Here is a 26521-nt window from a genome sequence, read left to right as displayed (position 1 = left end):
GAGGCAGAGGCGTTGCCCTATAGAATAAACCTTTATTGTCTGGCTGGTGTTGGTACACGTGTCAACGCAGGTGTAGACGGTGATGAAGGGGTGAGTGGCACTGAGCACAACGTGCCCAGAGCTGGGGAGGAGCACGGGGGCTGCCTAGACCCTGGCCCTGGCCCCTCACGCCCTCCCTGCTCCCCTCCAGCTCCCCAGCACGTGGGTGCTGCAGGTCCCTGCCGTGGAAGTGCCCTGGGCACGTGAGTGCAGTGGGAAGCAGGGTGTCAGCATGGGGCCATCCCGGAGAGGTGGCACCAAGCAGGGACTGTGGTGGGCAGAGAGGCTGGCTTCCTTGCAGGGGGGCCAGGAAAATCGCTCTCGGGCTGCCTGGAGACCAAGGCGCTCTGCCTCATGGAGGTACCAAAACCAGCAGTGCCCACCAGGGCCCCGGTTCTTGGAGGGGGGTCCGCGGGCTGAGCTGCACTTACGTGGACCCACGCTGGCTCAGGGCCCGAGGGCACGACCATGCCCCAGCCTCCCTGGGAAACAGGGGCACTGCCCACATACAAACAATTCCTTTGAAAACGAATAACTTAATACGCTAGAGCATGGCGGGGGGGGGGGGGGTAGGGAGGAGGAGAACCAAGCTGGCTGCAGGGAGGGTGGCATCCTGGGCAGCACCCGCCTGGCACTGTCCTGCCCTGCCCACGCCTTCAGCCGGGCAGAGGCCGACCGAGGAGCTCCAGCGAGGCCGAAGCAGGGGGTGACCCAAGTGATGGAGCCCCCCCCCCTTTCCCCAGGACCAGCCCCGCAGCCTCTCCAGGCCCTCCCGCCAGCCTCTGGAGCGGAGCAGCAGCTCCTCCGCACACCAGCGTCCCTGCGGGGAGGGGGCAGTGAGGTGTCGGGCAGCTGCAGGCCAGGGCAGGCTCTAGCACTCTTTCTGCCGCATGCGCAACTCGTGGCGACGCAGGTGGTTGTAGAGGGACTGCACATAGGTGAAGACGCACTTGGGGTCTGGCTTCTTCCCCATGATCATCATGTCTTCCACCTCCACCAGGGGCACGCAGTCTGCCAGCATCCTGTGGAGACGCAGGCCTCAGCACGGCTGGGCGGGCTGCCCCTTCCTGCAGGGGACTGGGATGGGGTCCGCCAGCGCTGGGTCCCTCTGTCCTTGGACTCACCCTGCCCTCCGTGCCCTTATCCTACCCCTCCTGCTGCCTCTGAGGCCGGGCAGCCTGCAGGCACCGCTCACCCCTGCTGTCTCCGTGCTCCCCAGCCACCCGCATACCCCCTGCCCCAGCTCCTGCCCTGCTCTCAGTGCTTGCAGTCACCCCCCCAGCCCCTGTAGGCATGCCTGCCCTCCTCCTTCAGCTAATGCTGCTGCCTTTTTGGCAGAGAGCTGCACGTGCCTGCCCTGCATCCCGCTGCCTTCACAACGGATCCAGGCAAAGGCTGCCTGGCTGCCGAGGAGCCGCTGGAGTGTCCCCGTCCCGCACTGCCCTTTGCTCCTGCCCCACAGCCAAGGCCACATCTACTGCATCAAGGGCTGTGCTGGGCCCTTCTCCAGCTGCTGCCAGCTCACGCTGCCCCTCTGCCGTGAGCAGCACCCCAGCCAGCCCCCAACACCCTGCCCCTGCCATCCCACAGCCCTCCCAGTGCCCAGCACCACCCCAAGCCCTGAGCTGGGGCTCCCACCCTGCCAGGCCCCAGGCAGATCCTCAGCCTCGGGGACTGCTGGCACCGCTGGGTCAGGTATGGAGGGGAGAGTAGGGCCAGCTCCCACCCCATCCCATCCCCTAGTTGTTGAGAGTTTAGGGGTGGCAGGGGGGTGCCCAGGAGCAGAGCAGAGCTCCTGCTGCCTGCCCAGCTCCCAGCACCCCTCCCACCAGTCCCAGCTGGGCAGCAGTGCAGGCTGTGTGATGGGACCCAAAATAACAGCCCCATGCTGAGGCCAGGGCTGGGGAGGAGCAGGCTGAAGCTCAGCCTAAGGCTGGGCACTCAGCCTCACTTGGGACCTCCATGCAGTGATCAGGGCTGGAGATAAAACGCTTCCAGGGTCCCGCAGTGCCTACACAGGCCTGGCTTCGTGGCTGAGTGGTGGTGCAGGCTGAGCCAAGAAGGGGGCTCATTGGGGCTGCTCCAACCCTACTGGGAGGATCAGACAGCTTGGCTGACACCCTTCAGCAACACCCTTCCCCCAGTCCTCTCCCCCCTGTGCCAAGCTGCAGAGTCCCACCCGGATTTGCTGCATGCTTCAGTACCCCCAGCACCGTACCTGGAGGGGGGGACTCGGGTTTGGCACGGGCACAGCGCAGAGCAGAACCACTGCTGGTGCCAGCCCTTGGGCAGGGAGGTAGGGGTGAAAGGAGCAGTGGGCTCAAGGAGAGTTCCCCAGCTCCTGGGCTCCTCACGAGCGCTGCAGCCATGCTGGGGGGGTTTCAGGCCAGCCCAGCAGCTGTGTTGGGGACCTGCTTCTCTGCCTTGCTCCTTAGGTCAGCGCTGCAGGGCCGCTGCAGAGCTGGAACTCAAAAGGCCAGGGAAGCAGCGGGCCCCGAGCCCAGGACCTGGCTAGCACCAACCCCTCCACGTGATCCAGCAGCAGCCCAGGGGGGCCACGCTCAGGGCCTTGGAAAAAGCACCCGCCTGGTCACAGGAGGCCCCTGTTATACCGCCAGCCCAACCGTGGGCCCAGTCCCAAAGGGTGATGGAAAAGCTAAGGCAGCACGGGGAGACAGTCTCTGTCCTTATAAAGGCATTGTTTGGGCCTCGGTGTGCTCGTGCAGTGCGCAGCCGGGGGAGAGGAGGCTCCAGCGCCAGCTGGGATGCCCCTGAGAACAGGCACAAACAGTGCAAGAAGAGGCAGGACCGGAGCCTTGAGTCACACTTTCCAGGCTCCCCTCTCTTTCCCATATAAGAGCAGGCAGCACCTTGGCAAGGGGGAGGGGAGGGAGAGAACATCCTCTGCCACGCCTGACCCCACATCAGCCTCCACCCGGCCAGGGCGGGCAGCCCTGATTTTTGGGGGCGAGGAGGCAGCAGCAAACGCAAGCGGTGGGGCTGGGGGAGGGAGGTTAGGGGGCGATGGGTGCTCACCCCTCACCTGGGCACAACTGCTACGGGTGAAACGCTCAGCACCCGGCTGGGGTTGGTGAGCAGGAGGCCAGGGAAGAGCCCCAGCAGCACTGCTCCCACTGAGACCCCTGCAGCTGGAGAAGCATCGCCCCCCACCCCGGCTGCCACGCTCCCATCCACGGCCACCATCTCCCCCCCACACCCCTAGAGCTATTCTGAAAGCAGAGAGGAGGGCTTATTTGCCCTCCACCCCGCTCCTGGCAAGAGGGCCACGACTCTGCCCCACAAAACGCCACCAGAACTTGACCCTCGCCCACCAGCATCCCCCATCCTCTCCCCCAGCCGCAGCTCCCCGGGCCCTCCTGCCCAGCACATGGCCAAGCTGCAGGACGCGGGCAGGTGGGTGCGGGGGTGGTTAATTTGACAGCAAGGTTCTCACCATCGCTCCCGGGGGGTGAAAATGGGCTACGACTTTTTGGTTTTTACCAGCCCCTTCTGGACCAGGCAGCGATAGAATTCCTGAATGTATGTGTACACACACTTCCAATCCGGCTCGCGCATCCGGACCATGTCCTCCACGTCCAGCAACTGCGGACAGTCTGCGTGCTTCCTGGGGGCAGGGAGAGAGAGGGGCAAGCCAGTGACCGCAGCCCAGTCGGGGAGGGGGAGAAAGAGAGAAAACAAGAGACATATCAATGCAGTTCCCGTTCCTCGGGCAGACGTTGCTCTGCTCTCGCATGCTCTGGGGGTGCACGATGCAGGGCGGGACAGGTCCAGGCACCGCCACGCTCCAAGGCCATTCAAGTGAGATTTGGGGGCCAGGTCTCACAAGCGGGGGACGGGAGGGTAGGGGCAGGTGAGCAGTGTGGACAGGCGTGAGGTCCAGAGGGAACGACAGAACAAGACAGAGGAGGGAGGGAGTGAGGTGATCTGGCGCGCCTGGTGCTCGGGGAGCAGGTTCCAGAGCGGAGCAGTGTTCTATATAGCTCGTATATAGACTGGTCGGGAGGGCCAGGCAAGCCCAGCCCTCCTGCCCAGCTCCGCTTGGAACTGTACGGTACAGCCCTGGTGCAGGAAGCTCAGGAGAAGATGCTCACAAGAGCTGGAGGAGGAGGAAGGATGAGAGGCCACCTGGCTTCCAGGCCGGAGAGATCGATGGCTCTCTCAGTCCACGTACCGGTCCCCAATTAAGGCAAAAAGTCTATTAATAGGAGCGCCAAGACCCAGATAGACGGCCCCCTGTTCCTGCTTGCTCCACCAAACAGCACCACGGGAGCTCCCAGGAGCTCCCAGCTCATGCTGCTGCACTGAGCACCCGCCAGGGCAGGCGGGGACAGGACCCCCTCTGAAACCTGCCTGATCCTGCCCTGAGGCAGCCGCCAGCAGGGTGCTGGAGGGGAAGAGGAGTGGATGGGAGGAGAGACAGAAGGAAGGAGAGAGGGCCTGGCTTCCAGCCCTCCAGCTGGACGCGCTCCCGTCTCTCAGCACCCAGGAAAACCAGAAGCAAAAGGGGGAGGGAAGAGACTTGAGAAGCTGCGATGGTGTTTGAGCCCCTACAACTGTGAAGGAGGCACCTGGCACGTACAAACCCAGTTCCCCGGTCCCAGCTCCCCAAGTGCTGTAGTCCCTCACCCAGCACCCTGGAACAGGACGTACTATGCACAGCAGGGCAAGCTCAGAGCTGCTGCCATGCCTCGCAGAGCCTGCCCTGGCTTTGGGTCCTCTGCCCCACACCCAGGAAGCCCAGACCGCGTGCCCACCAGCTCCGCACCAGGCTGGGCTGTACCAGCCTCTCTGCACACCCAGGCACCGCTGTTCCCAGTGTCCCAACCTCATTGCATGGCACAGGAGAGCAATGCTGATGGGTGCTGAGCCCGGGGCACAGCCAGCTCCTCTAGAGCCATTGCTCTTGCCCTGCCTGCATCCTCCTCGCCCAGTCAGCAAGGAGAGCTGTCCTGAGCACAGGACACAGCACCACGAGTTACGTACTCTGCAGAGGAGAAGGCCACCTCGAAGTTGTGACGGCGATTCTGGGGTGTGAGCTGGCTGTAGTCAAAAGCCTCTGGAAAGAAGTTGTGGACCAAAGCACAGAAGGCCATGCCGTCGCTCCAGCTGGATGAGAAGTTCTGGATGTCCACATGCTGTGGGGAGGGAGAGTTACCAAGGGGCACAGTGACCAGCCCAGCCTGGCCCTGGATGGGGAGAAGGTAGCACTGACCTCATAGCCCCGGGTCTTGGCTCTGCACCAGTCCAGCAACATCTGCTTGATGCTGCTGGCGTTGGGAACACCAAAGCTGGAGGAGCGCTGCACGGCTGTGCGCGCCGCCGCAGGGTTCGGAGAGCTGTAGGAGAAAACACAGAGGGTAACACACACGTGATGTTTACCACTCCAGCTGTCCCGTGCCTGGCCTGTCCTCACCTTCCACCCTCCTTCTGCAGCTTCTCAATCATGGCCTTGCGAGCCTGTGAGGCGGATGTCTTGGGCAGGCTCTGAGCTTTCATCAGCTCCTTCTTCTTCTCAGCCTGGCGCCGCTCCAGTGCCGCCAGACTGCTCTGCCTTGAGGCAGTCTCATCTTCCCGGTCAAAGATGCTGGAAGCAACAGACAAAGTGTCAGTGCAGAAGGTGATGCATGCAGCCCTGGGAAGCGCATGCAGTGTCCTCAGACCCTTGTCATCACTGGCAGCTCAAAGACCACCCCACTGGTTCTGCCCCAGGAACGTGGAGGTGGCAGAACTCTGTGCTGTGAGTTTTCCTTCAGGGAGGGCTCCCACCCAGGCTCCTGCCCACAAAGAGGACCCCCAGGCTGCTGCTGTGAGGACCACTGGAGAAAGTGAATGTGCATCAAGGAATGGGAGGTGACTGCTGGCTTTGGGGGTGTCCCCATATGGGGACAACACAAGCTGGACAAAGAGTGTGCAACCAGACAGCTGACACAGACTGCTTTATCTGTCCTGCTGCTGGGCCGGTGAGGGCCCTGCAGAGGCACCAGCACTCACCTGCCTGTCTTCTTGGAAGAGGAGCTGTAGGATGATTTGGTTTGAACAAATGTGCTGCTGCCGTCTGCAAAGAGAGAAAGAGGCCTCAGGCAGGAGCAGAAAGAAACAGAACTGGGCAGGCTGAGGGGCTCTCCACGGCATGCTCTGCGGTAGGAATGCCCCCGTGGTTATGCCGTGGAAAAAGGGCAGCACAAAGGGGCAGCAAAAGCTCTTACTGTCTGTTCTCTTCACATAACTCGACTCCATGGTTGTTGTACGGGAAGTCTTGGTGCCGTCATCTGCGAGGGGGAAGGCAAAGTGGGATCAGCAGGGTCGGGGTGACAGCAGCACCCACAGAAACTGACTGCCACAAAGCACCCTTGTGTCCACAGAGCATGAAAGGGAGAAGTCCTGGACAGCCAGTGGGAGGAAGGGGCACAGCTACGTCCAGGACAGACAAGAAGGGCCAGACAGATGGCATGTGCCCTCCAGGCAGCAGAGACCAGGCAGAGTGGAGAGGCCAGGTGAAGGAGCGGGGAGGCAGGACGGCTGGAGCAGCTCTCAGCTTCAGTTTGCCAGCACGTCCAGTGATGCTGACAGCAAGAGGTGTAGGTGACAGAAGTGTCCTGAGGTGCAGAGAGCAGACAAGGCCTGTGCCAACACTGATTGGGAGTACAGATCAGGTAGGGAGGCACTAAAACTGAACCCTTAAAGCTCAGGCCCCAGGCAGGCTCTGGGAGAGCCAGGAGACACCCACGTCCTCCTGAAGCAGGAGGCTAACAGAGGGAAGGCAGCAAAACCTGGCCCTAAACCAAGGTTCTGCTCTCTCCAGGGTGCAGCTGACCCCACGCACCCACAGTGTCACCTCCCTGCACAGGGAGAGCGACAGAAGGTGCCTGGGTGTCTGTGCTGGACCCTGCCCAGGGCTCTGCAAGGCCCCGTGCACACCACAGGCTGGGCTGATGATGGAAATGCCGGGGGTCCTTGAAGACGGTAAGCTCAGGCCAGATCCAGGGCAAGTGGAGAGAGTGGCAGAGAGAGAAACAGCGGCGAGCCTTGGCAGCAGAGCACCAGAAAAAAAGCTCTCGGCACAGCTTCCCAAATGGCCAACACGCCTGCAGAGCCAAGCAAGCAAGGCTCCTGCTCTGCCAGACCTGCCCTTACTAGACTGGATGAGGCGTTCTGTTTTGGTGACAGTGCTGCGGGCTGAGCCATCGGCCGACTGGGAGCTCTGTGTGGTTGTGGTCTCGGTGGTGTGGCCGGCCCTGCCTGCTGTAGCCTGGCTCTTCATCTCCTGCAGCCTCTGGTCCCGCTCCTTCTCCCGCTGGTCTGCAAATCACACGTGAGATGGCACCAGCAGCAAGAGGCGAGGGCCAAGGGGTGACGGACATGGGCCCAGCCATCCCAGGGTCTTGCCAGCTGCAGCCAGCCCAGGACCAGCCTGGCACGACCAGGGGTGCAGCGGAAAACAAAACACCCTCAATCTTTACTACCAAGATGCCCCTGCTCAGGCAGCCTCCTCCTGGCTCCACCTGCAACACCTCTGTGGCTAACAGCAGCCCCACACACCCCAGCCCTCCCTGCAGCCCCGTGTCTACCACGGGTCGCCATCCAGCAGGTCCAGCAGCTGCCAGATACCTCGCTTGCGCTGACGCAGCTCCCGCATGGCGTTACGGATCAGTCGTCGCTCCTCAAAGTCTGTCGTCTGATCCAGCTGCAGGGGGGAAGGGGAGGTTAGCATTTCCCTTCTGCTCTTCTCTCCAGCCCAGTTCTGAGACCCCTCGCACCCCAGGCCGAATCCTGTTCTCAGGAGCCCGCACCACCCTCAGGAGCGAACCACGGTGAAGGAAGTACCATCTTATCCAGAATGTCCTCATCCTCGATCCTGTTCAGCTCCTCCACGTTTAGCTTGGTCCTTTTTTCCACCTCCTTCACTTGGACCTTCTCCATGCCGTTGGGCAGCTCCGGCTCCAGCCTTGGTGCTTGGGGCTGCTCCACCAGCCTTGGCGCCTGGGGCTGCTCCACCAGCCTTGGCGCCTGGGGCTGCTCCACCACGTCTGGTTCCATCTGCAAGGACAGTGCCACGCACCTGAGCCTCACCAGCCCTGCTGCCCGCCGGGCTGCTCGGGGCCCAAATTCCCCAGGAGCCTTTTTGCTTGCACAGTCCCACAGGCGGCAGGGACCGTGGAGGAGACGTGCTGCGTGGTGTAAGAACTCACAGTTGGTGGGATTCTGTGCATGACAGCAGTGACCAAGGCAGGCAGGGGAGCGTCACGACCCCCAGCTCAGCACACCACAGCCCACCGTGCCTTGGGAGACTCCAGGCTTTCTCTTATCTGTTTCTACTCTGGCTGCTGAAATGTCCCCAGACATTTCCCACTTCAGCCTGGGGGTGTCCACGACCCACCACAGCCACCAGGGCCTCCAGCAAGGCAAGGGGGAACCCAGAGGGACCAGGCTGGGCCACACCACGCCTGGTGCCTCGCAGCCGGCAAGGTGCTGGCAAGGCCAGTGCGCACCATTAGCAGCAAGGAGATTTCCAGGGAATTAAGGGACTTAGTGTAAAGAAGAGCTTGTGGAGCAGATCAAGAGCCTCCCTGTCATCCCTGCTCAGGAACTAGGCCAGCTCAGCCCCCACGGGAGCACAGCCGGGATGCCAAGTCCCTTTCAGCGCGACCCCCAAGCAATGTGCCGCAGGCAGCTGTCCAGGCCCAGAATAGGGCCTGGAGGCGGTGGGCAGGAGGTGTCAGCGGGGGACCGAGGCAGCCCCACCGCACACCTGGCCCCGTCCCATGGCCCTGCCAGGCGTGGGGCAGGCAGGCACACGCTTGCTGGCACCCGGCTCCCCGCTCAACCCAGGCCGGGGCCCAGCAACGCCCGCGCCCTATAGCAAAGCCCAAAGTGTGGCAGGAGCAGCGCAGAGCCCAGGGCCAGCGCAGGGCGAGAGGACGCCTGCAACTCGAGCCCGCAACACGAGCCCGCACGGGGGCTGCGACAGCTGCCCCGCAGCAGCCAGCACGCCCTGCGGCTGGCACGCCAGCAATGCAAAGCAGGCAGGCACCATTGGCTCGGGCTCGGGGTCCTGCCCGGTGCTAGCCTCCCACAGCGGCGAGCCATAATCGCAGCTAATCCCGGTGACGCTGCCTGCCCGTTCCAGACACCCACTCTCGCAGGCCCTCCTGCTGCCATCCCTCGCCCCCAGGGCTTCTGCTCGGCCCCCCGGCTCCGCACCCGCTTGGCCTGGGGGCTCCAGCTTCAGCTCAGCGCTCTCAGCCCCACAGTCCACGGAGATCCAGGTCAGGACAGTGCCACCCTCCTCCCCCAAAATGCCTCCCCCCCTTCAGGCTGGGAGCCGCCTGGAGCCCGGACCAGCCCTGCTCACACTCACAAAGCTGTTGCTCCGGGAGAGGTGCACGGTTGACTGCTGGCGTGTGCTGGAGAATGTGGGTGGATGGGCCACGGGGCTGCCGGGCTCCTCGGTGCCCTCAAAGTGAGCGCAAGGGTCCTGTGCTTCCAGAAAGAGGGTGCTGAGGTCCTTCTCCGGGGGCTCCTGCGGCCCTAGCCACAAGGCCAGCACGTCCAGCCGGCGGCCCAGGCGCGCCAGCTCTGCCCGTAGCACCAAGTGCTCTTCCTCCAGGTCATGCAGGGCTCGGGCCAGGGGCTGCACTTGCCGCAGCGCCTGCTCCAGTTGCCCCTCCACTGCCCGCCCGAAAGCCTGCAGCTCCCACCGCAGCTCCTCCAGCTCGGCAGCCCCAGCCTGAGCCAGGCCCTCCAGGCTGGCCCCCGGCATGGTGCCGGTGGGCTCCAGGGCTGCGGGCGCTGCGGCGAGAGCCCCTCTCAGCTGTCTCCTGCTTTTTATACGAGCTTCGGGGGCACCACCCCCCCCCGGCTGGAGACCAGCCCGGCTCCACACGCCGGCTCGGCTATTCTTGTCGCAGCGGCCGGGGGTCCCGTGCAGGGGTGCTTAGGCAGGCGCTGACACTTGGAAGGATTTCCAGGCCCTGGGGGACCAGGTGGCCCAGTAACGGGGACGGGGGGGTGGAATGACACTGTGGGGCAGGGTGAGTGCCAGGCAGCTGCTGCAGGAAACCGGGTCCTGCCTCTGCCAGCCCATGGCACCCTTCCTGTCTGTAGGTGCCGTCATGGCCAAGTGGCACTGGGGCTCTGTGGGATGAGCCCTGGGCTGTAAAGGGAGGCAGGCAAAGGCAGCAGCCCCATATGATCCACCCCAGCCATGCTGCATGCAGACAGCCCCTCCTGCACACAGTCCTGGTAGCTCAAGAGACCGGGAGGGACCACCTTTTGCCTTCCTTTATCCCTTCTGCCACTGCTGAGGACGCCGTCCCACGTCACCCACGAAACACAAACCTCTTCAGCTCCAGGCCAGTGACGGTGCGGGATCCCGTGCCACCAGTTGTGACCGTGGAAACCCACGGGGGGGACCCATCTCCCCTCACAGCACGCAGCCGGATGGCACGCCAGGTCCCCACGCACCAAGCACCCCCAGCACCCCTAGCATGCCAGCAAGAGGTGCACACCACAGCAGCCACTGTCCCCCAGCTCTATGCACGCCACGGGTCCCCTCAGACTGACCCCTACCTGGCAGGGCTGAGGGCAGCACAGCCTCTTCCTCCTCCACCTCCCTGCCCGCTCGCAGCACACCTGGAAGCTGCGTCTGCCACCGGGCAGCTGAAGTGTCCTGAGCACCCCCCTCCCGGCACGGCAGCACTGCTAATACCTTAATGAGAGCTGACGGGCCGTTGGGGAGAAGCCTGCGCGAGCGCGTTAGCACAGGGCAGTCATCCTCCGTGGGCAGTAAGCTGCCCCCGGACAGCAGGAGCTGCATCCTGGTGCAGGCAACATCTGCAGCCAGCCCCCACCAGGCTGCAGGCACTGCCTGCTTCATGCTGGCAGAGGCAAAGGCTGGGCTGAGCCCACCACGAGCAAGCAACGCTCTGGCCACTGGCGCTGCCATACTCTCAGAAGCAGGCAGGCAGGGCTGGCATTCAGCCTCGGAGGGCCATGAGTTAGAGGCAGCGCTGCTCCTGACATCCCAGCTTCTGCCAATGCCACTGCGTGCATGCATGCTTCGCATTGCCCTAGATGGCCAAGAGCAGATAAAAGCACTTGAAGAGCTGCACACACCGGACTGCCTCTTGGGCACCTCCGACCTATCGCCCTGCACAAGCCCTGCTGCCCCAGCACCCCGGGCTGCCTTCAGATCTCCCCCCCAGAGCTGAGCCTTGGGGGGCAGAGGTGGTGGTTCCAGTTGTACCCAAGAATCCCTGTGTGCCAGGTAGGCACAGCTTGAGAGCACAGAGAGAGGAATCGGTGAGACCCCAGCCCACTGCCCCACGGCAGATCGAGGGGCAGAGCCCCTACAGGTGTTTGCCACAACAGGCTCTGCTGCTTCACAGCCAAGCTCCGTTCCCAGGATGGAAAACACAGGGGTGGGTGGCTGAGCTACCACCACCCTAAGAGGTTTCTGAGATCAGAGGGAGAGACACACAAAAGCCCTCCACCTACCCCCACCCCAAGCACCTGTATACACTGTGGCACAGACTGGAGCGCTCAGGGCTCATCAGTCCAGGGACATTGATCTACACGCAGACCCCAGAAGCTCCCCCACCTGTAGAAAAATCAGCTGGAGCTTCCAGCTTATCCCACCACAGACAGGTGCCTGCCCCGACCCACAGAACAGCACGGCTGCTCCCCACCCCACGCCCAGGACCCTGCACGCCGTGCCCAAGCTAGGCACAGCCCGGTGGCACCCAGCCCCTTCGGACACCACCTGGGTACACTCACCTTGACGACATTGCTGCTGATGCAGATGCTGCTGCTGCCGCCGGGGATGGTGGTGATGCGGATGGGGGTGCTCCTAAGCCCCAGGGTAAGCTCTGCAAAGGAAGCCACGGGTACTCGGGGCTTGCTCCAGCCTGGCAGGCTCAGCCCTGCACTTATGGCTGGGGAGAGGCTCCGGCCCCTGCCAGGCTGTCTGCCTGCTGTGTGCATCCTGCCTCGGCAGCAGGGCGCTGAGCTCTGGTGCACGGAAAGGGCTCTGGGGACAGCTGATAAATGTGGGAGCTCTTGCAGGAGGGGGGAGCCAGGCCCCCCTTTACCATCCCAGCACGCCCTAACCCCCCTAAGAAGGACAATTTCCACAGCTCTCCATCTGTGGCCAAGACTCCCTGGCGTGAGGGACAGCCCCGGGAGAACACGCGGAAGCATCCTGAGCCAGCAATGTCCTCGTGCAGGCTGGCAGGGCTGGACCGGGCATCGTGCAGCGATGGGAATGGGATGATGCATGGCTACTTAGGCCAGTGGGAGAAGGCAAGTCTATGGGGACGTGGCACGGATATGGGGCAGAGGACTGGGCAGGATGCAAGGATAGGGTGGTGTTTTGGGGCCAGATGGGTCAGGGCAAACCGTAGGGACAAGAAGAAGATTGTGGGGACAGGGCAAGGACCATGGGCATGGAAGGGAGTGTGGCAGAACAGCAGGGCCAGGGACGGACCTTGGGGACAGATGGCCTACGAGCACCGGGACGTGATGAGCAGGCTGGGCGTTCCCTGCCAGGGTCTAATCTTTTGGCAGAGCCCACGCTCAGCCTTCTGGCCACCAGCACCCAAATCCCACCAGTGCTCACCTGCCTGCTGCTGCCCACCTATCCTACTGGTCTACCCCACACGCCCAGTTGCCACCCTCCTGCTTACTGGTTTTCACCCGCTCCCTGGTGCCCACCAGCCCCTGGCACCTCCTCGATTGCTCACATCGCCCCTCGGGGCATCAACCCTCCCGGCACATCCTGCAGCCCCTACGGCCGCTCCCTGCTGTCCCCCCCCACGACACCCACCACCCCCAGCGGGTCCCCAGCTGCCCCCAACACATCCCCACCCGGTGCCCACCTGCCCGCTGGCTGCCGGGGGCGGCCACGACGCGGGGCGTGAGGGACTGCGTGAGGGGCTGCACGCGCCCATCCTTGATCTCGATGGTGAAGTAGGTCTTCATGCCGTCGTGGGCAGCGGCGGCGGCGGTGGCAGAACCGGAGCCGGTGCCGGAGCCGACGGGGCGAGGGCCTGCGGGCGGCTGGGCCGGGCTCTGCTCTGCGCCTCCGCCGCCGCCGCCGCCCCGCGAGTTTTGAGCGATCCCCGACGACGGGGCCGAGCGCGGTCCCCGCTGCAATTGGGCGGGCCCGGCCCGCCCCCCCCCGCCGCCCGCCCCCTCGGGGCCACCCGATGGGGTCGGGGCTGCCGGGGCGAAGCGCTGGGCGCGCTCCCGCACCGAGGAGGAGCGCTGGATGGGGCCGTCGGGGCTGGGCTCTGCGAGGGACAGCGCAGCCGGGTCAGCCCCGGGGGGCTGGCCGAGCATCCCGTCGAGTGTCCCACCCGTGCACGCAGCCCCTTAGGGTGCCCCCGCCACATGCACGCTGACCCCAAGACGCCCACGCCACCGCCACCACCGCGGGTGCTGCCCTCGAGGGGTCCCCACCACGCGTTTTGCCCCCCCGGAGGAAACGTGCAGGCGGCATCGTGCCACCACGAAGCTCCTCGCTTGCCTGGGCTCTGCTGCCAGGACACTTTCCCCCACCCCCGGGGAAGCACGGAGAGAAAAGAGCCACCACGGGGACCTTACCCACGCGGCCAGCCGATGCTTGCTCCCAGCGGTGAGTGTTCAGGCGAGCCGGGGTCCTCGCTGCGTCCCGGGTGGGCGCTGCAGTTGGAGAGGAGCCAGGCAGACCCAGATATGCAAGGAAGAAGAGGAAGGGAGCAGAGGGTGAGCACAGCGCAGGGCTGTGTTCTCAGCTGCCCCTGATGGGCACAGCACCCCCGTCACCCCATGTTGCCCAAAGTGCAGCACCAAAACTCACTGGCACCTGCAGATCACTCTGCAGTGCAGACTTATAGCATGGAAAGGGAAGGGAAAGACCAAGGTGTCCACACCCAGGTGGGCACCAAGAACCTGGGGGCTGTGCTGAGGAGCTGAGATCATCCCTGCCCCTGTGGGACCCTGTCAAAGCCGGGCCAGCCCAGCATTGGCTTCATGGGGAGGAGGGTGGCCTACTCGCCAGGCCAACCACCACCAGGGACTTGACCTTCAGGGTGCCCGGGGCTGCAAGCTCATTTTCACTCTTTATTTCCTCCTGGCACAGCAGAAGGGAAGGATTTTCCCAGCAGCAGGACAGGGCATCTGTTGTTGCCCGCTGCGATCTCTCAAGGCTGCCAAGAGGACTCAGCCAGGCAAGGAGGTCCCGGAGCGGTGCTCAGCTCCCGGACAGGCCAGCGAGCACAGCCCCGGGTGGGGGGGGGGGGTGCTGGGGCCAGACGGGTGCTCAGCTCCCAGCCTTATTGGGACAAAGAATGCAAAAGGCCGGGGTTTACTGCAGGCGCAGATTCCCTTTCATGGCCCTGCAGCAGCCCGGCCAGTAGCTGGGGGACTTGTAAACACCGCGCCTGGCACCCCACCGCCAGGACCAAGGCCTGGGCCAGCCCCACAGCAGCTGGAAGGGGGTCAGGCCCACAGCCAGGTGGCACAGAGTCACCAGCCACCAATGTCCCTTTGACCTGGCCGGTTCCAGCTGCTGCATTCCTCTCCCCGAGTCGTGTTCCCAGGGCTCATGACCCGTGGACTCGGTGGCGGCTCTGGGGAGGCTCAGCCCCCAAGCAGGGCAGCGCATCCATCCTCCCAGGCGTCCTCCTCAGCACGGGGCCAGCAGCTGCTTGCAAGGGCAGGGCTGGGGCAGCGAGGCCTGGCGCTGTGCAGGGTGCTGGCACCCGCTGCTGGGGGAAGCTCCTGCCCGAGCTGCTCCACGTCGTCCTGTCGAGGGTTGCCCTTACCCGCTCGCTTCTCCTCCAGTTTCACAGCCTTCCCCGACGCCTGGCCTCGCACGCAGATGACGAACTGCAGGAGGGGAAAGGGGCAGCGCAGTGAGCTGGGGAACTACCCAACACTCAGCCCCCTCTCTCCCCTGCTCCCCAAACCCCCTGGCAAGTCACAGCCCCCAGGGGCAAGCACTGGGACCAGCCTTGTGACAGCTGCCTCCAATGTGTGGCACCTCCAGCCCCTGCTAAGAGGACCTGGGGGCGGATGGTCTCAGTGTTTTCTAGCTTATGCCAGCATTCCTCTACCTGGTTGCCCTGGCTGACGGCAGAGGGCTGGTGCTGGGGATGCTGCTGTGCCTGGCGGCTTTGCCCCGTGCCGCGTGGGGTCTCCAGCTGCTCAGCGTGGGGCTCCTGCGTGGCAGAGTGGCTGCTGGAGCTCTTGTCTTTCCAGGAGGCCTGGTACTGCACTTCGCACTCGGCCACGCGCTGGGTGCATGGCTGGACCCGCTCCAGCTCCGTGGGGTGGTCTTCAGGCTTTAGGGCTGGAGCAGGTTCCGGGGCTGGAGCAGGCTCCGGGGCTGGGTGCAGGTCTAGGATCACCAGGGCTCCCGAGGCTGTGCCTGCAGGGGAGAAAAATGGGCTCCATGCAGGGGAACCTCAAGCTGCCTGTGCAGTATCGCCACTCCCAAAAGCCCAAGCAGGCAAATAGCTTTTCTGACCCAGCCTGGGCTTTTAAGGGGATTTCCCACATCTCCCCCTCATACCTCTCCATCCTCCTACTCCCCCCAACACCCCACTTTTCCCCACGCTCCCAGACTCTGCTCCATACTCCGGGCAGGAGCCTGGGTAGGGTTGAGCCTATGGTAAATGGCATTTACACGGACTCACCCTGGGCACTGGGTTTCTGGGACCCTCTCAGCTGCTGGCTGCTCAGCTCCTGCGTCTCCGTTTGGCCATGCTCCTGCTCCACTGATGCGTCTTGCTCGTGGGCCTGGGGAGAGTCGGGGTAAGAGCCCAGCCATGCCTGCAGCTGCCCCCACCCCAGAAGGCTCACTGGGGACAAGCGTCCCTACACCTTGCTGCTTCCACTGCCTTCCCCCGACTACATTTGGCTGCTGGAAACCTGCTGCAGCACTGCCTGGGGTCAGAGGGCAGGCAGGCAGCACTGGGCAGGCTGGAGGGATGCTGTGTGCACTGGAATGTGATCAGAGCCCTCCTTCCTACCATCCCCGGGGCTCCCAGCACCCCTGAGATAGGCAGCAAGACACACAGCTCCTCTTGGGTCCCCTTGTGCCTCCTGCTGCCTGTTCATGACACAGCAGCAGGCCAGCCTCGTCCAGCATTGATCGCAGGAGGTGGGAGGAGAGGACAGTTCCTGCCCCGTGCCCCTGTCCTGCTTCCTCATCTCCAGGTATCCAGAGAGCCCCACAGCAGTAGGGCAGAAGGAATCCGGGGTGACACGGGCTCAGATCCTGGTGTAACTCCAGGATGGGGGGAGGCAGAAAGGGGACCATGCTCCAAAGTTTCACAGGAGAAACCTGTCCTCAACCCTGTACCCCACTGTGGACTCTGTCTAAAGGAAATGCCTCAGATTTTGGAGAAATTGGCCAGATAAAGTGGGACAGCCCCACTGGCTGCTCGGGAAATGCCCCTGCACAGACAGGGGCATCACTGCCAGGCAGGAAATTTGGGGTTTCACCCACTCCTCCTGGCCCTGGCCCTCTGCCTGCACCACCAGCTCAACCTTTCCCCACTTGAAGAGTCATCACCGGTGGGCTCCAGCCTAGCTCCAGACCAAGCCTGGGCCCCTTGAAGGTGAGCAGGGACAGCCAGTGTGGGGAAAGGGTGGCCAGCTGCAGCAGCAACTGCTGGACAGGCCCAGCTGGACCTGGGCCAGGGCAACATCTGACACTGGTCACAGCTTGCACCGGTGTCCTGGGTGCTCCTGCGACCAGGCACAGCCACATCCCCAGCGTCCCCAGGCCCCCCCCAGAGCCCTGCTTTGCCCCCAGTGGCACCTGCTCCAGTCCCCTAAGGCAAGTTAGCCACATATGCATAGGGGTTTTTGCCCGCAGAAGGCTAGCACTGGAGCCCAAGAAAAGGGCAAGGAGATGTCCAGCAGTTCCCCCACTAGCAGCACCCTGCACACTCACCACAGGACATTCAGGCTCCTCAGCAGGCAGCTGGTCAGCATCTCCACCGTGGCTGCTCTCCTCTGTCCCATCCAGCACCGGCTGCTCAGCATCACCCCCCTGGCTGTCCTCCACGCTCCTGCCTACAGCCAGGGCCTCGGTGCTGCCCTGACAGCCGTCGTCCACGCTCCTCACTGCAGCTGGAAGCTCGGAGTCTCCTCTCTGGCTGCTCTCCCCATTCCCAGACAGAGCTGGCGCTTCAGCATCATCCCTCTGGCTGCCTTCTGCAGGCACGGCTGGGGGCTCGGTGCCGTGCCTCCGGTTGCTCTGCACGTTACCAGCCAGGGTTGCAGCTGGATGAAAGCAAAGAAGGCGTTTAGGAAGGTGCTGGACACATCCCAGCACCTCTCGGGTAGGTGTAGCAGCCTGCCCTGGCGGAGACACAGGGAGAACACCTCACCTTCGATTTCCTCAGCCCGCAGCTTGCGGATGGCAGCCCGGATGAGCTTGCGCTCCTCGTATTCGCTGGCTGCTCGCAGCTGCAGAGGCGAAGACCCAGGAGTGAGGCACAGGGAGGACCTTCCCACCGCAGGCTCTCCAGGGTGGGGAGCAGGGAAGCCTTGATGACCCCCGGCTCCCCCACACCACCCCGACCTCGAGGTAAGGGGCTAGGCAGGGCCGGGCCAGACCCCAGCAGCAGTTACTCACCAGCTTTGTCAGCTCTTCCACATCGGTGATTGATTCAAGTTCCCGGGACAGGGAAGCCAGAGCCTTCTGCTGCTCTTCCTCCAGCTGCTGGGACCTGCACGGGGGCCGGGGCATCAGAGCAGCCAGCGGGCAGCCACGGTGGGTGCTTGGGGAGCAAAGCACCACGCAGCCAACAACACCCCATGGGCAACGGGGTCCCCGAGCACACAGCCACCCGGTGCCAGGCTGCTCCCAGCCCCGCACCCATCAGCGTATGGACCAGCTACAGCAGGGTTTAGGCGTTGTTAAAGCCCTGAAGGGGAAGGAGCAGGGTGCAGATGAGCATGGTCCCCCCCGGCTGTACTCACCGCAGCCAGTTCTCCTTGTTGTCCTGCCGGTGGCTGCCGCGCTCGGGTCGGAAGCGTTTGGATGCCAGTGCCTCCTCGTCCCTCTCCAGCTCCTGTCGCTGCAGCTCCCTGATGGCCGAGCGGATGCGGCGCCGCTCAGCCAGGTCCAGCGTGGCCTCCAGCTGGGAGGACAAGGCAGGGCTCGGTGCTGTGCTCCCCCCCCAGGCTGCCCACGCGCCGTACAATGGGGCCGTCTGTCCTGCTCGGCCCACGCGCGCGGCACACACTGCCTGGCACTGTTGGCCCTACAAAGGGCAGAGCAGGGCAACCCCCTCCCCCTTCAAGGGACAGAGATAGCTTGGCTTTGGCATGGGATGGGACACACAAGGCTGAAAATGCAGGAAGGGAGCTGGGCGCCATGGCTGGGACCATGCACAGCAAGGAGATGGGGCGCATGGCACCCGTCAGTGGCCTGTGGGTCAGTCCTCTGCCCTCCCATGCCAGCAGCATGGGGGCGAGCCCTCCTGCTCCCCACAGCAGCACAGAGGCTGCCCAGACCCCTCTCGCATAGCCACCCATCTCACTGGGAGGTGCTGGCGCAGTGGATCCTAGCATCCCCCTCGGAAAGGGTCCCCCCAGCACATCCAGCACCAGGCGGGCTTGTCACTCCCCTCCGGCAGCACCGAGGGATGGCAGGTGGCTCCTGGAGCCCAGTCCAAGAGTAGGATCTACCCCAAAGCAAAATCCATGTCCACACACGGGGTGCCAGACCTGTGGGGAAAGGTCAGGCACAGCAGACACAGCCTCGCTGCCTTCCCGCGGCGGGACATCAGGAGCAGTGCTGGCTCCCAGCGAGGGAACCGAGGGGGTGATTTCCCATGGAGCTTGTTAAAAATAAACCCCGTGACCCACAGCAGCTGCTGTCAGCATCAAGCCCCAGCATGCTGTGAGTCACAGCATCCACAGCACAGAACGAGAGGATCAGTCCCCTTCCTTGCAGTCCCACAGGACACCACCAGGCCACCAAGCCAAGCATGGAGGCTTTGGGTCACAGCTGAGCGAGAAGACCAGCTTTTGTCCCTGAGCTGAGCCCATCTGCGCTTGAGCCAGGTTTGCGAGCAGCACAGCAAGCTTGGAGCGAGCCAGGGGAGAGCCTCAAGCCACTGCAGGTCTGCTGCACACCCTGCAGCTCCCAGCACGGGCTCTCCTAGCAGAGCCATCGCTCTCCAGCTTCTCCTCCCTGCACTGGGCTGGGGGGAATATTTCCATCCAGGCTGAGGACCCTGGAACAGAGCTGCCTTGCACTGCCCCAGTGGCAGCTGGAAACGAGGTACCTGGACAGCTCAGTGACAATTCTGGGAAGCCCCCAGATGGCTGCACCTCCAGGCTGCTAACCCTCAGGGCCACCCTGCAAAGCCAGGCAGCACGGGACACGCGGTGTTAAGAGATGAACCTCAGAAGCAGCAGCTCAAAGCACGAGCTCTCCCTCCCATTTCCCTCCTGGCACCCCCTGCTGGGCCACCAGGCTGATATCAGCAGGCTGCAGCCAGCTGTCACATCCTGCACAGCGCCAGCATCCTCCTCCTGGGCAAAGCCAGGGGCTTGCAGCCCCGCACCATGACCCCTACCCCACAGACTGGGGGCTCTCCACTGGAGGTTGCGCCTCGGCAGGCACAAGAGCAGGGAAATAGATGGGAAGAGCCAGAGCTGCTGTGCTCCCGGGACACGGGGAGTGTCAGGGCAGGACACCCAGGGAGGAAATCGGCCCCTCCATCCGCAGGGCCTCCCACTTCCTATCAGAGCTCTGAAACTGTGCTCGCCTGCCCCGGGCTGCTGTCAGCACCCTTGGGAAGCTGCTGCGAGGACAAAGCCACCAGCAGTGGGGCCTTTCCCCATGTGGATAACAGGCAGGGCACCCTAGAGACAGGAAAGATTTAGTGGGGACTCCCCCAAGCAACTTCTTGGCACTTTTTTTTCACGGAAAAAAGTGCCCGGAAAAGCTGGAGACCCTTTGGCCAGCTCGCTCTGTGCACATTCCCCAGCAGCAGCTCTACCCCAAGCCTGAATGGAGGAGAGCTGCATCCCTTACAAAGGGGGCAGGTCTTTTTCTGCTGGCTCCACGTGCAGCAGAGAATTCGGGTCTTGGAACAGAGTGAAGCGAGCTGTGCACCACGTGGAGCCGTAACAGCGTCGGGCCAGGCAGCAGGGCCAGCCCCAGCCCATCCTACAGCCACACAGCCCTTGCCATGGCAGGCCCCAAACCACAGACAGCTTCCCTGCTGCCTGCACTGGGGTGGGAGAAGCCTCTGCCCCTGCAGACGAGATGCCCTCAAGGCAGCAGGAGGGATCCTGGGGTCACCCTGTGCTGCCCAGCCAGGCAGGAACCCAGCTCAAGGTGCACAAGGTGATGCCAAGGGTCCAGGGGAAGAGATGTGGCCCACACTGATCACACCCAAACAAGGAGCCAGGTGGAGCAACGAGCCAAAAAAACAGACCTGCAGGCTCTCTGAGGTACGTTCATGGACCTGAGGCAGGGGGTTGGAGGAGGATGGGGAGGAACAGCGGCAAGCAAGGCTGTCTGCAGCTGTGCAAAGGCCGTAAGGACAGAAAAACTCTCTTCCACCTCATGCTGAGAGGTGGAGGCCCGCACCATTCACTAAATAAACTGCTGGCTGCACGCTGCTCGGCCCTGGCACCCAGCACAGGAGGCTCAGAGCCTCACAGCCATGGTGCAAAGGCAGCTCCATGGCTCCTACAGGAGCCGGGGACACCCAGTGTGGTTCACATCGCAGTGCAGAGGACACCCTGCTGACCCCCAAGCATGCCCGACAGCCCCCCTGCAGTTCTTTCAGTGTTACCCCAGCTTCACCCTCCTCAGAGCAGCCTCGGCTTCTCTTGGGGGCAAACCCACAGCAAGGTAGGGGTGAAAGGCAAAGAGAAATTGGGCAGCAGCACTTCCAGAGGCGTCCTGCCTCCAGCACCCCAGCTGCCGCTCAGAAAGATGAAGTCGAGAGGGAACTCACTGCTGGACAGAAGGGAGGGAAGGAGGACAACCAGGCAGGCTCTGCCCTGCCCAGGAGGCTCCGGATGGGATCTGACCTGCAGCTGGGTCCCGGTGGGTTCAGCACGCCTTTCCTCTGCAGGAGAGATGGCAGCGGAGCAGCAGAAGGAGCCTCATCCCAAGCCCACGTCAGCACAGAGCCAGGGCAAGGCAAACAAACGGCTCCGGAGGCTTTCGTGGCCAGCAGCGAGGGGAAAAGTGCCGGAAACCACAGCTGGAGCCAGGGGTGGGAAGGGGCCACGGGGCCCGGCCCAGGCTGCAAGAGCAAGCCCGGAGCTCGGGACATGCCAGGGCCCCACGGGCCCTGCCCAGCCAGCAGCAAATTAACGGTTGTGAGCAAACGCCCTCCTCGTCACACACACACACAAAGTGGCTTTGTGAGCAGGGCGCTGGCAAAGCCACCCCTGGGCTGCCTTCCTGATGATGCCCAAGCCTGGCGGTGCTCAGAGCCTCGCCTCAGCCTCAGCCCCGGCCCGCCAGCAGAGGGCTGCAATTAGCCCCGCAATTAGCCCCGCAATTAGCCCTGCATCCACCCACCTCCAGGAAGAGGCTGAGCACAGAGGGGGCACTGAGCGGGCTGGAGCTCGGCCATGGGGATGGCTCAGCTCTGGGGACAGGAGCCAGGCGCATCCTCAGAGGTGCCACTCGCCCATCAGGTGCCACTCGGCCCTATAAAGTGTCCCCTACAGCCCCGCTGTTGTCGCTTTTGGGAGGATGTGGAGAGCACGACTGCCTCCCAGGCAGAGGAAACAGGAAGGACAGCCGGGTGGCGGGGATGCAAAAGCTCCTTGGGGCTGTAGCAGCTTTGCCTAAAGGCTGTCGGATGTAAAAAGAAGGGTTCCTCACGCCTGTGACTTCCCTAGCTGAAGCCTGCCCTACCCCTGCTTCTACCTGATAAGGGATTTGCATCCTGCCTGCCTAATTAACCATCCTGAGAGACCTGGAGAGGCTATGAGAGGGGGGTGTCCCCTAGTCCAGGGCCAGCAGAACGCAGCCTGGTGCTCGGCACGGCTCCAAGAACTCCAAAATCCCCACTGCTTCCAGCCACACATCAAAAGACCAGCCCTACAGCTGCCCTGCCAGCCAGCATCTGCTCCAGGCTCCTCCAAGGAGCCCGTGGGAGCCAGGTGGGTGGCAGAGGCTCCCCTGGTCACTCCTGGCCCAGCCCGCTCGGTCCCCACGCAGCAGCACCCCCAGGGACACCAGGCTGCTGCCGGGAGCTCATTTGCTGGGAGAAAGGAGGAGGAGAACAGGACAGAAGCTGAGGGATAGGGAGAGCGAAGGAGTGAGGAGGAAGCAGTGGGAGAGGCAGGCAGTTTTCCCTTATATGGGCTAATCCTCTTCCAGCTGAGTGGAGCCAAAACCTAACCAAAAAAAAAAAAAATCCTTCCCCGCCTCACATGAGCTTGGGATGGGCTTTCCCCAGCCCGCGCTGCAGAGGCACGGGGAGACCTGCACCCACCAAAAACAGCCACTGCAAGGCTGGGTGCAGCCAGGGCAGGAGGAAATCTGAGGGCATGGGGGAAACGGCCATCCTCCGGAGTCCCCCACAGCCACAGGAGGAGGGGACAAGCCACAGCAGCCAGGGATGGAGGGGCAGCCTCACAGCTTGCAGCAGGACGGAGAAAAACACTCTGCTCATGGACCTGTCCACAGCCCCAGGAGCATCCCCGTGCTCTGCCTGCGTGCGGCAGAATCACAGGGCGAGGTGGGGGCAGCTTCTGCCTTGGACACCTGCCTGGCCTGGGAGCAGCACGCACAAACAGTCTGCTGCAGATTGAAGGCACCAGTCCCCACCACAGGCTGCAAAACCCCATCTGGTTCAGAAGAAGAAAGCCCTAGGGAGAAGCACTGCTTGCTGCTTGGGTGAAATCTGCCTCGCTAGGCAGGCCAGGGACCCAGCTCCATCTGGACACTCAACCACCTCCCTGCCAGCACCCCTGGGGCCTTGCATCAATCCAAAGAGCTCAGCGAGTCTCAGGTGGGAAGCGGCAGAGCCAGGGCACTGGCAGGATGGGGACAAACCCAGACCACCCGTTCCCACATCTCTAGGGTCACCCTCTGACCCATGCTTCATCTCAAGGGCAGCGGTGGGCTCTCTAACTGAAGCACAACTCAGCCCGTGAGCAACACTGCTACCCAGCCAGCTCCTTCCTCAAGGATGCTGCTGGCCACAGCAGCTCCTCCGGTGCACAGGGAGCGAGCAGTAGGAGCCACAAAACCCTGAGTGATCTTAGCACACAGCAAGACCCAGGGATCGCTGTTGGCATCAGCTGCCTTGTACAACAGCTCCCTCTGAGCCCTTACACCCCTCTTGCCTTCTCCCTCTCGCCTTGGTGAGCACAGGGGGCAGGTCTGCAAGCTGTCACCCAGAGGCAGGCAGGGTGGGAAGCTCTCTGCAGTACAGTCCCCACGCCGATCCCCTGCCCCCAGAGGTGCAGTTCCCAGTTCCCTAGCGCTGCCCCAGCACCCCGACCTTTTCCTGTTCCCCGCAGACGTTCTTTCCAAGCTGACTCAGCTTCCTGCCGCTCACCATTCCCCAGTGCTGCTCCAGCGCTTGCTCCCGGGCTACCCTGTGCTCAGCCAAGGCACAAAGGAAGCCCCCCAGCCCCGAGCTCACAGAGCAGGGGATCAGCTTTGGGGAGGCTGAATCAGCGGGAAGGCATTAGCCTGTCCTAAGCAGCGCAGCATCCTGCTGGGGCGTCCCCTGTCCAAGCAAGTGACAACCCCGCTCCTGCTTTTGGGCCACACGAGTGTTAACGGCCCACGAGCACACCCAGTGCTCTGCTCCTGCTCTTTCTCTTGGGGGACTGGAGCTGAGCAGGGCAGCAATTCCGCGGGGACTCTCGGGAAGTTGCTCCAACCGCTGCCGGGATGCCCGGCACAGCACCGCCACAGGAGGCAAGCGGCCGAGACTGGGAAGGGCTCAGCTCTCGGGGCAGAGAGGAAGAGGAGACCTAAGCCAGATAAAGCAGACAGCACCTTCCCCGCCTGGCACCGAGCAGGTAATCGAGGAGGCAGCAGGAAATATATCGGCTTGGAGCTGCCAGCCAAGGCGGCAGAGACAGCAGGCAGATGTTACAGCCTGGGCACGGGTGCGAGCAGAGGCCAGTGCAGGAGGGCTGGGGTCTCCAAAGGCCAACAGTGGGGCAAGAAGCGGACTATCACTAGCACTCCCTCGTGCCCAGACCCCCCCCTTCTGCCAGGTAGGGCCCAAATCTTCCCGACCCCGCTCCCTGGGGCCAAGGCATGCCTTTATCCCACTCATCCCACTCACTTCCCAAGCTGCGGAGCCCCGCGGGTTGCAGCTCACGGATACGGGAGCAGGAGCTCTCCCACCCGGCGGGAGGACCCCGGCCTCTAGAGGGACCCCCGATCCCTCTCTCCTCCTTTACCGGAGCCCCAGGGCTGGGGCACACACGGGGCACACACCGATCCCCCCCAAACCCCCCCCCAAAAAACACCCCGGGGCCGGCCGCAGCCCCGCACCGAAGCTCTCCACCGGCGGCGGGGGGGGACTCACCAGCTTCCTCAGCGCCCCTTCGTCCATACCCAGCAGATTTTCCTGGGACATCCCGGCTGACCCCCCCCCCTCTCCCCGACGGCTCCCCGGGGTCGCAGCTCGGAGCTCGGGGTCCCTCCGGTGCTGCCCCCGCCGAGCCCGAGACAACGAAGGGCGGCGCGACCCCACCGCTCCGCCCCGCTCCCCGCCCGGCCCCGACCGGTCCCGCCGCAATTCGGGGGCGGGGGCGGCCAAAGGGTGGGGATGGGGGCCGGGCCTGTGGGGTTGAAGCTGCTCCGGGTTTCCTCTGGGTTTCCTCCGGGCTTTTTCCTCCCCCCCCGTCCCGGTTTTTGGCTGCCCGGTGGCTGCGGGGCGTGTTGGGGGAGGACCGGGAGAGAGGAGGTCGCGTTCCCGTGTGGCTTGGTGCTGACTCCCCAAGAGCCCCCTTGGGTTCTGTTCCTGCAGGCATGGGGCAGCCCTGATGTGGGAACCCTCCCAAAAACCCCTCAAACTCCCCAAACCCTGGGGCAGCTGGGTTTGGGTTCATCAGACCCCATCCTCACTGGAGGTCAACAAGGATGGGATAGGGAGGGTTGGTGCGGGGCTCAGCATCCCTGGGTGCTGAGGGATTGGGGCTGGGTGCTGCCCCCATACCCAGTGGGACCTTTGTGGTGCGAGGCCCCGAGTGGGTCCGGGGCACTGCACCCAGTGCCTTGTCCGCTGCTGCCACAGCACAGCGCGGTTTGTTTGTGTAAAAGGAAACTGTTTCGTTTGGAATTAGAAAGGAACAGGATACATCATGGAAATATTTCTGCCCAGTCAGCCTTTTGTGACAGCTTTTAGCAAAAACCCCAAATTTGGGTGTAAATCTGCCCGGAGAGTGCCCCTCTGGGCCGCAGCTCTTAACTCTTCCTTCCCTGAGAGCAACCAGAGGTGCATGGGCTCAAGGAGCTGCACGTTTCCCTGTATCACCCCCGTGTTTGCAGTGCCTGCATCCACCCCAGTCAGATGTGTAGTGCCACAGTACCACAGAAAACCAGACCCTGGTGTCACAGTGGGGGACCCCAAGCTCCTCACCTGTTTATCTGCAGCCCTGGGTCTCCGTTGTTTCTGGACAAGGTTCCCTGGAGGGAATGAATGCCGAGAAATGCTGTGGGCTCCCAGCTGCTTTCAGCTCCTGGAAGAAGGAGAGGACGTGCTGGCCTACAGCCCTACCCAGCAGCCCAGAGACCAAAGGGTTTCCCAAGATCAGATCTTCTGGGAGCTTCCAGCTCTCTGGGAAGGTTTCTGGGTGTGGAGCGGGACCACAGGAAAAACAGAAACCACTGCAGGCCACAAAAAAAGGGGTGCAATGGTAGTGCCTGGTTGTTACAGCAATTTCCAGGTCGGGAGTGCTCTTGGTTCAAAATTCCTACCCCGGGGACCATTTGGTGATGTGGATCTCCAGCACTGGCTACTGCTGCAGGGTTGAATTGCTGTTACAAGGGGAAGCATGCTGAGCTATAACCATAAAGCAGCCCTCAGCACGTAAGTCTCAGCACGTGCAGAGGAGTCCTCTTGCCCTCCCTGTCCATCGGTTGTCACTGTACAGTGGTGGTTAAAAGGAGACTGCTTTCCTGTACCACTCAGCTCCTTGTTCTCCACCTTGCTGTGCAGCTTCTGCCAGCTCGACATCTGGAAAGCACGGGAACAACTCCCGTCTGATCCAATTAGTCTTTTCACCCCAGTTCTCATTAGATATGTACCAAATATTGCTGTAATCCCATCCCTGCCTCTGTTCCTACAAGCCTACGCCTCTCTGAATTTCGTTTATCCAAGGTAATGACCCCACTGCATTCTTACAAGCCCAGTGCCAATGGGCAGCACAGCTCTGCATCCCTCCAGGCTCCCCATGGCTGTAAACTCAGGGAACTCCTGCGTGTGCATCCAGCTGAACACAGCCC

At 63.1% G+C, this 26521-nt stretch overlaps 1 protein-coding gene across 3 annotated transcripts; it reads right to left on the bottom strand.

The window, feature by feature from the left end:
* Window positions 1-15: 15 nt before the first annotated feature.
* SMTN (smoothelin) lies at window positions 16-24656 on the bottom strand. Of its 3 annotated transcripts, XM_032199013.1 has the most exons (21): window positions 24600-24656; window positions 18037-18197; window positions 17690-17783; window positions 17442-17520; window positions 17003-17334; window positions 15738-15840; window positions 15156-15469; window positions 14865-14928; window positions 13663-13740; window positions 12936-13349; window positions 11836-11927; window positions 7885-8097; window positions 7669-7744; window positions 7195-7359; window positions 6267-6329; window positions 6052-6115; window positions 5474-5644; window positions 5273-5396; window positions 5044-5195; window positions 3494-3664; window positions 16-1061 (listed from the first exon to the last, which is right to left on the bottom strand). In XM_032199013.1, the coding sequence occupies exons 1-20, from the start codon at window positions 24648-24650 to the stop codon at window positions 3520-3522; spliced, it is 2955 nt and encodes a 984-aa protein (XP_032054904.1). In that variant the 5' UTR covers window positions 24651-24656; the 3' UTR covers window positions 16-1061; window positions 3494-3519. The 3 variants fall into 3 exon arrangements, with proteins under 3 accessions (XP_032054904.1, XP_032054902.1, XP_032054903.1); XM_032199011.1 differs by lacking the exon at window positions 7195-7359 and having other exon boundaries at window positions 24600-24650; XM_032199012.1 differs by lacking the exon at window positions 12936-13349 and having other exon boundaries at window positions 24600-24650.
* Window positions 24657-26521: the final 1865 nt, after the last annotated feature.

The sequence above is a fragment of the Aythya fuligula genome, chromosome 17 (assembly GCF_009819795.1).
Source record: "Aythya fuligula isolate bAytFul2 chromosome 17, bAytFul2.pri, whole genome shotgun sequence".
In the NCBI taxonomy this organism is placed as follows: domain Eukaryota; kingdom Metazoa; phylum Chordata; class Aves; order Anseriformes; family Anatidae; genus Aythya; species Aythya fuligula.
The sequence above is the reverse complement of the archived record's forward strand: the minus strand, read 5'-3'. Positions and strand labels throughout refer to the sequence as shown.

Bases quoted from the DNA above. Each gene is read 5' to 3' on its own strand.
- SMTN (XM_032199013.1), bottom strand. From the start codon at position 24,650: ATGTCCCAGGAAAATCTGCTGGGTATGGACGAAGGGGCGCTGAGGAAG. The intron at 13,350-13,662 runs GTAAGGTCCCCG...TGTCCCTCGCAG, and splicing joins AGCATCGGCTGGCCGCGTGG to AGCCCAGCCCCGACGGCCCC. The intron at 7,745-7,884 runs GTACTTCCTTCA...TCCCCCCTGCAG, and splicing joins AGGACATTCTGGATAAGATG to CTGGATCAGACGACAGACTT.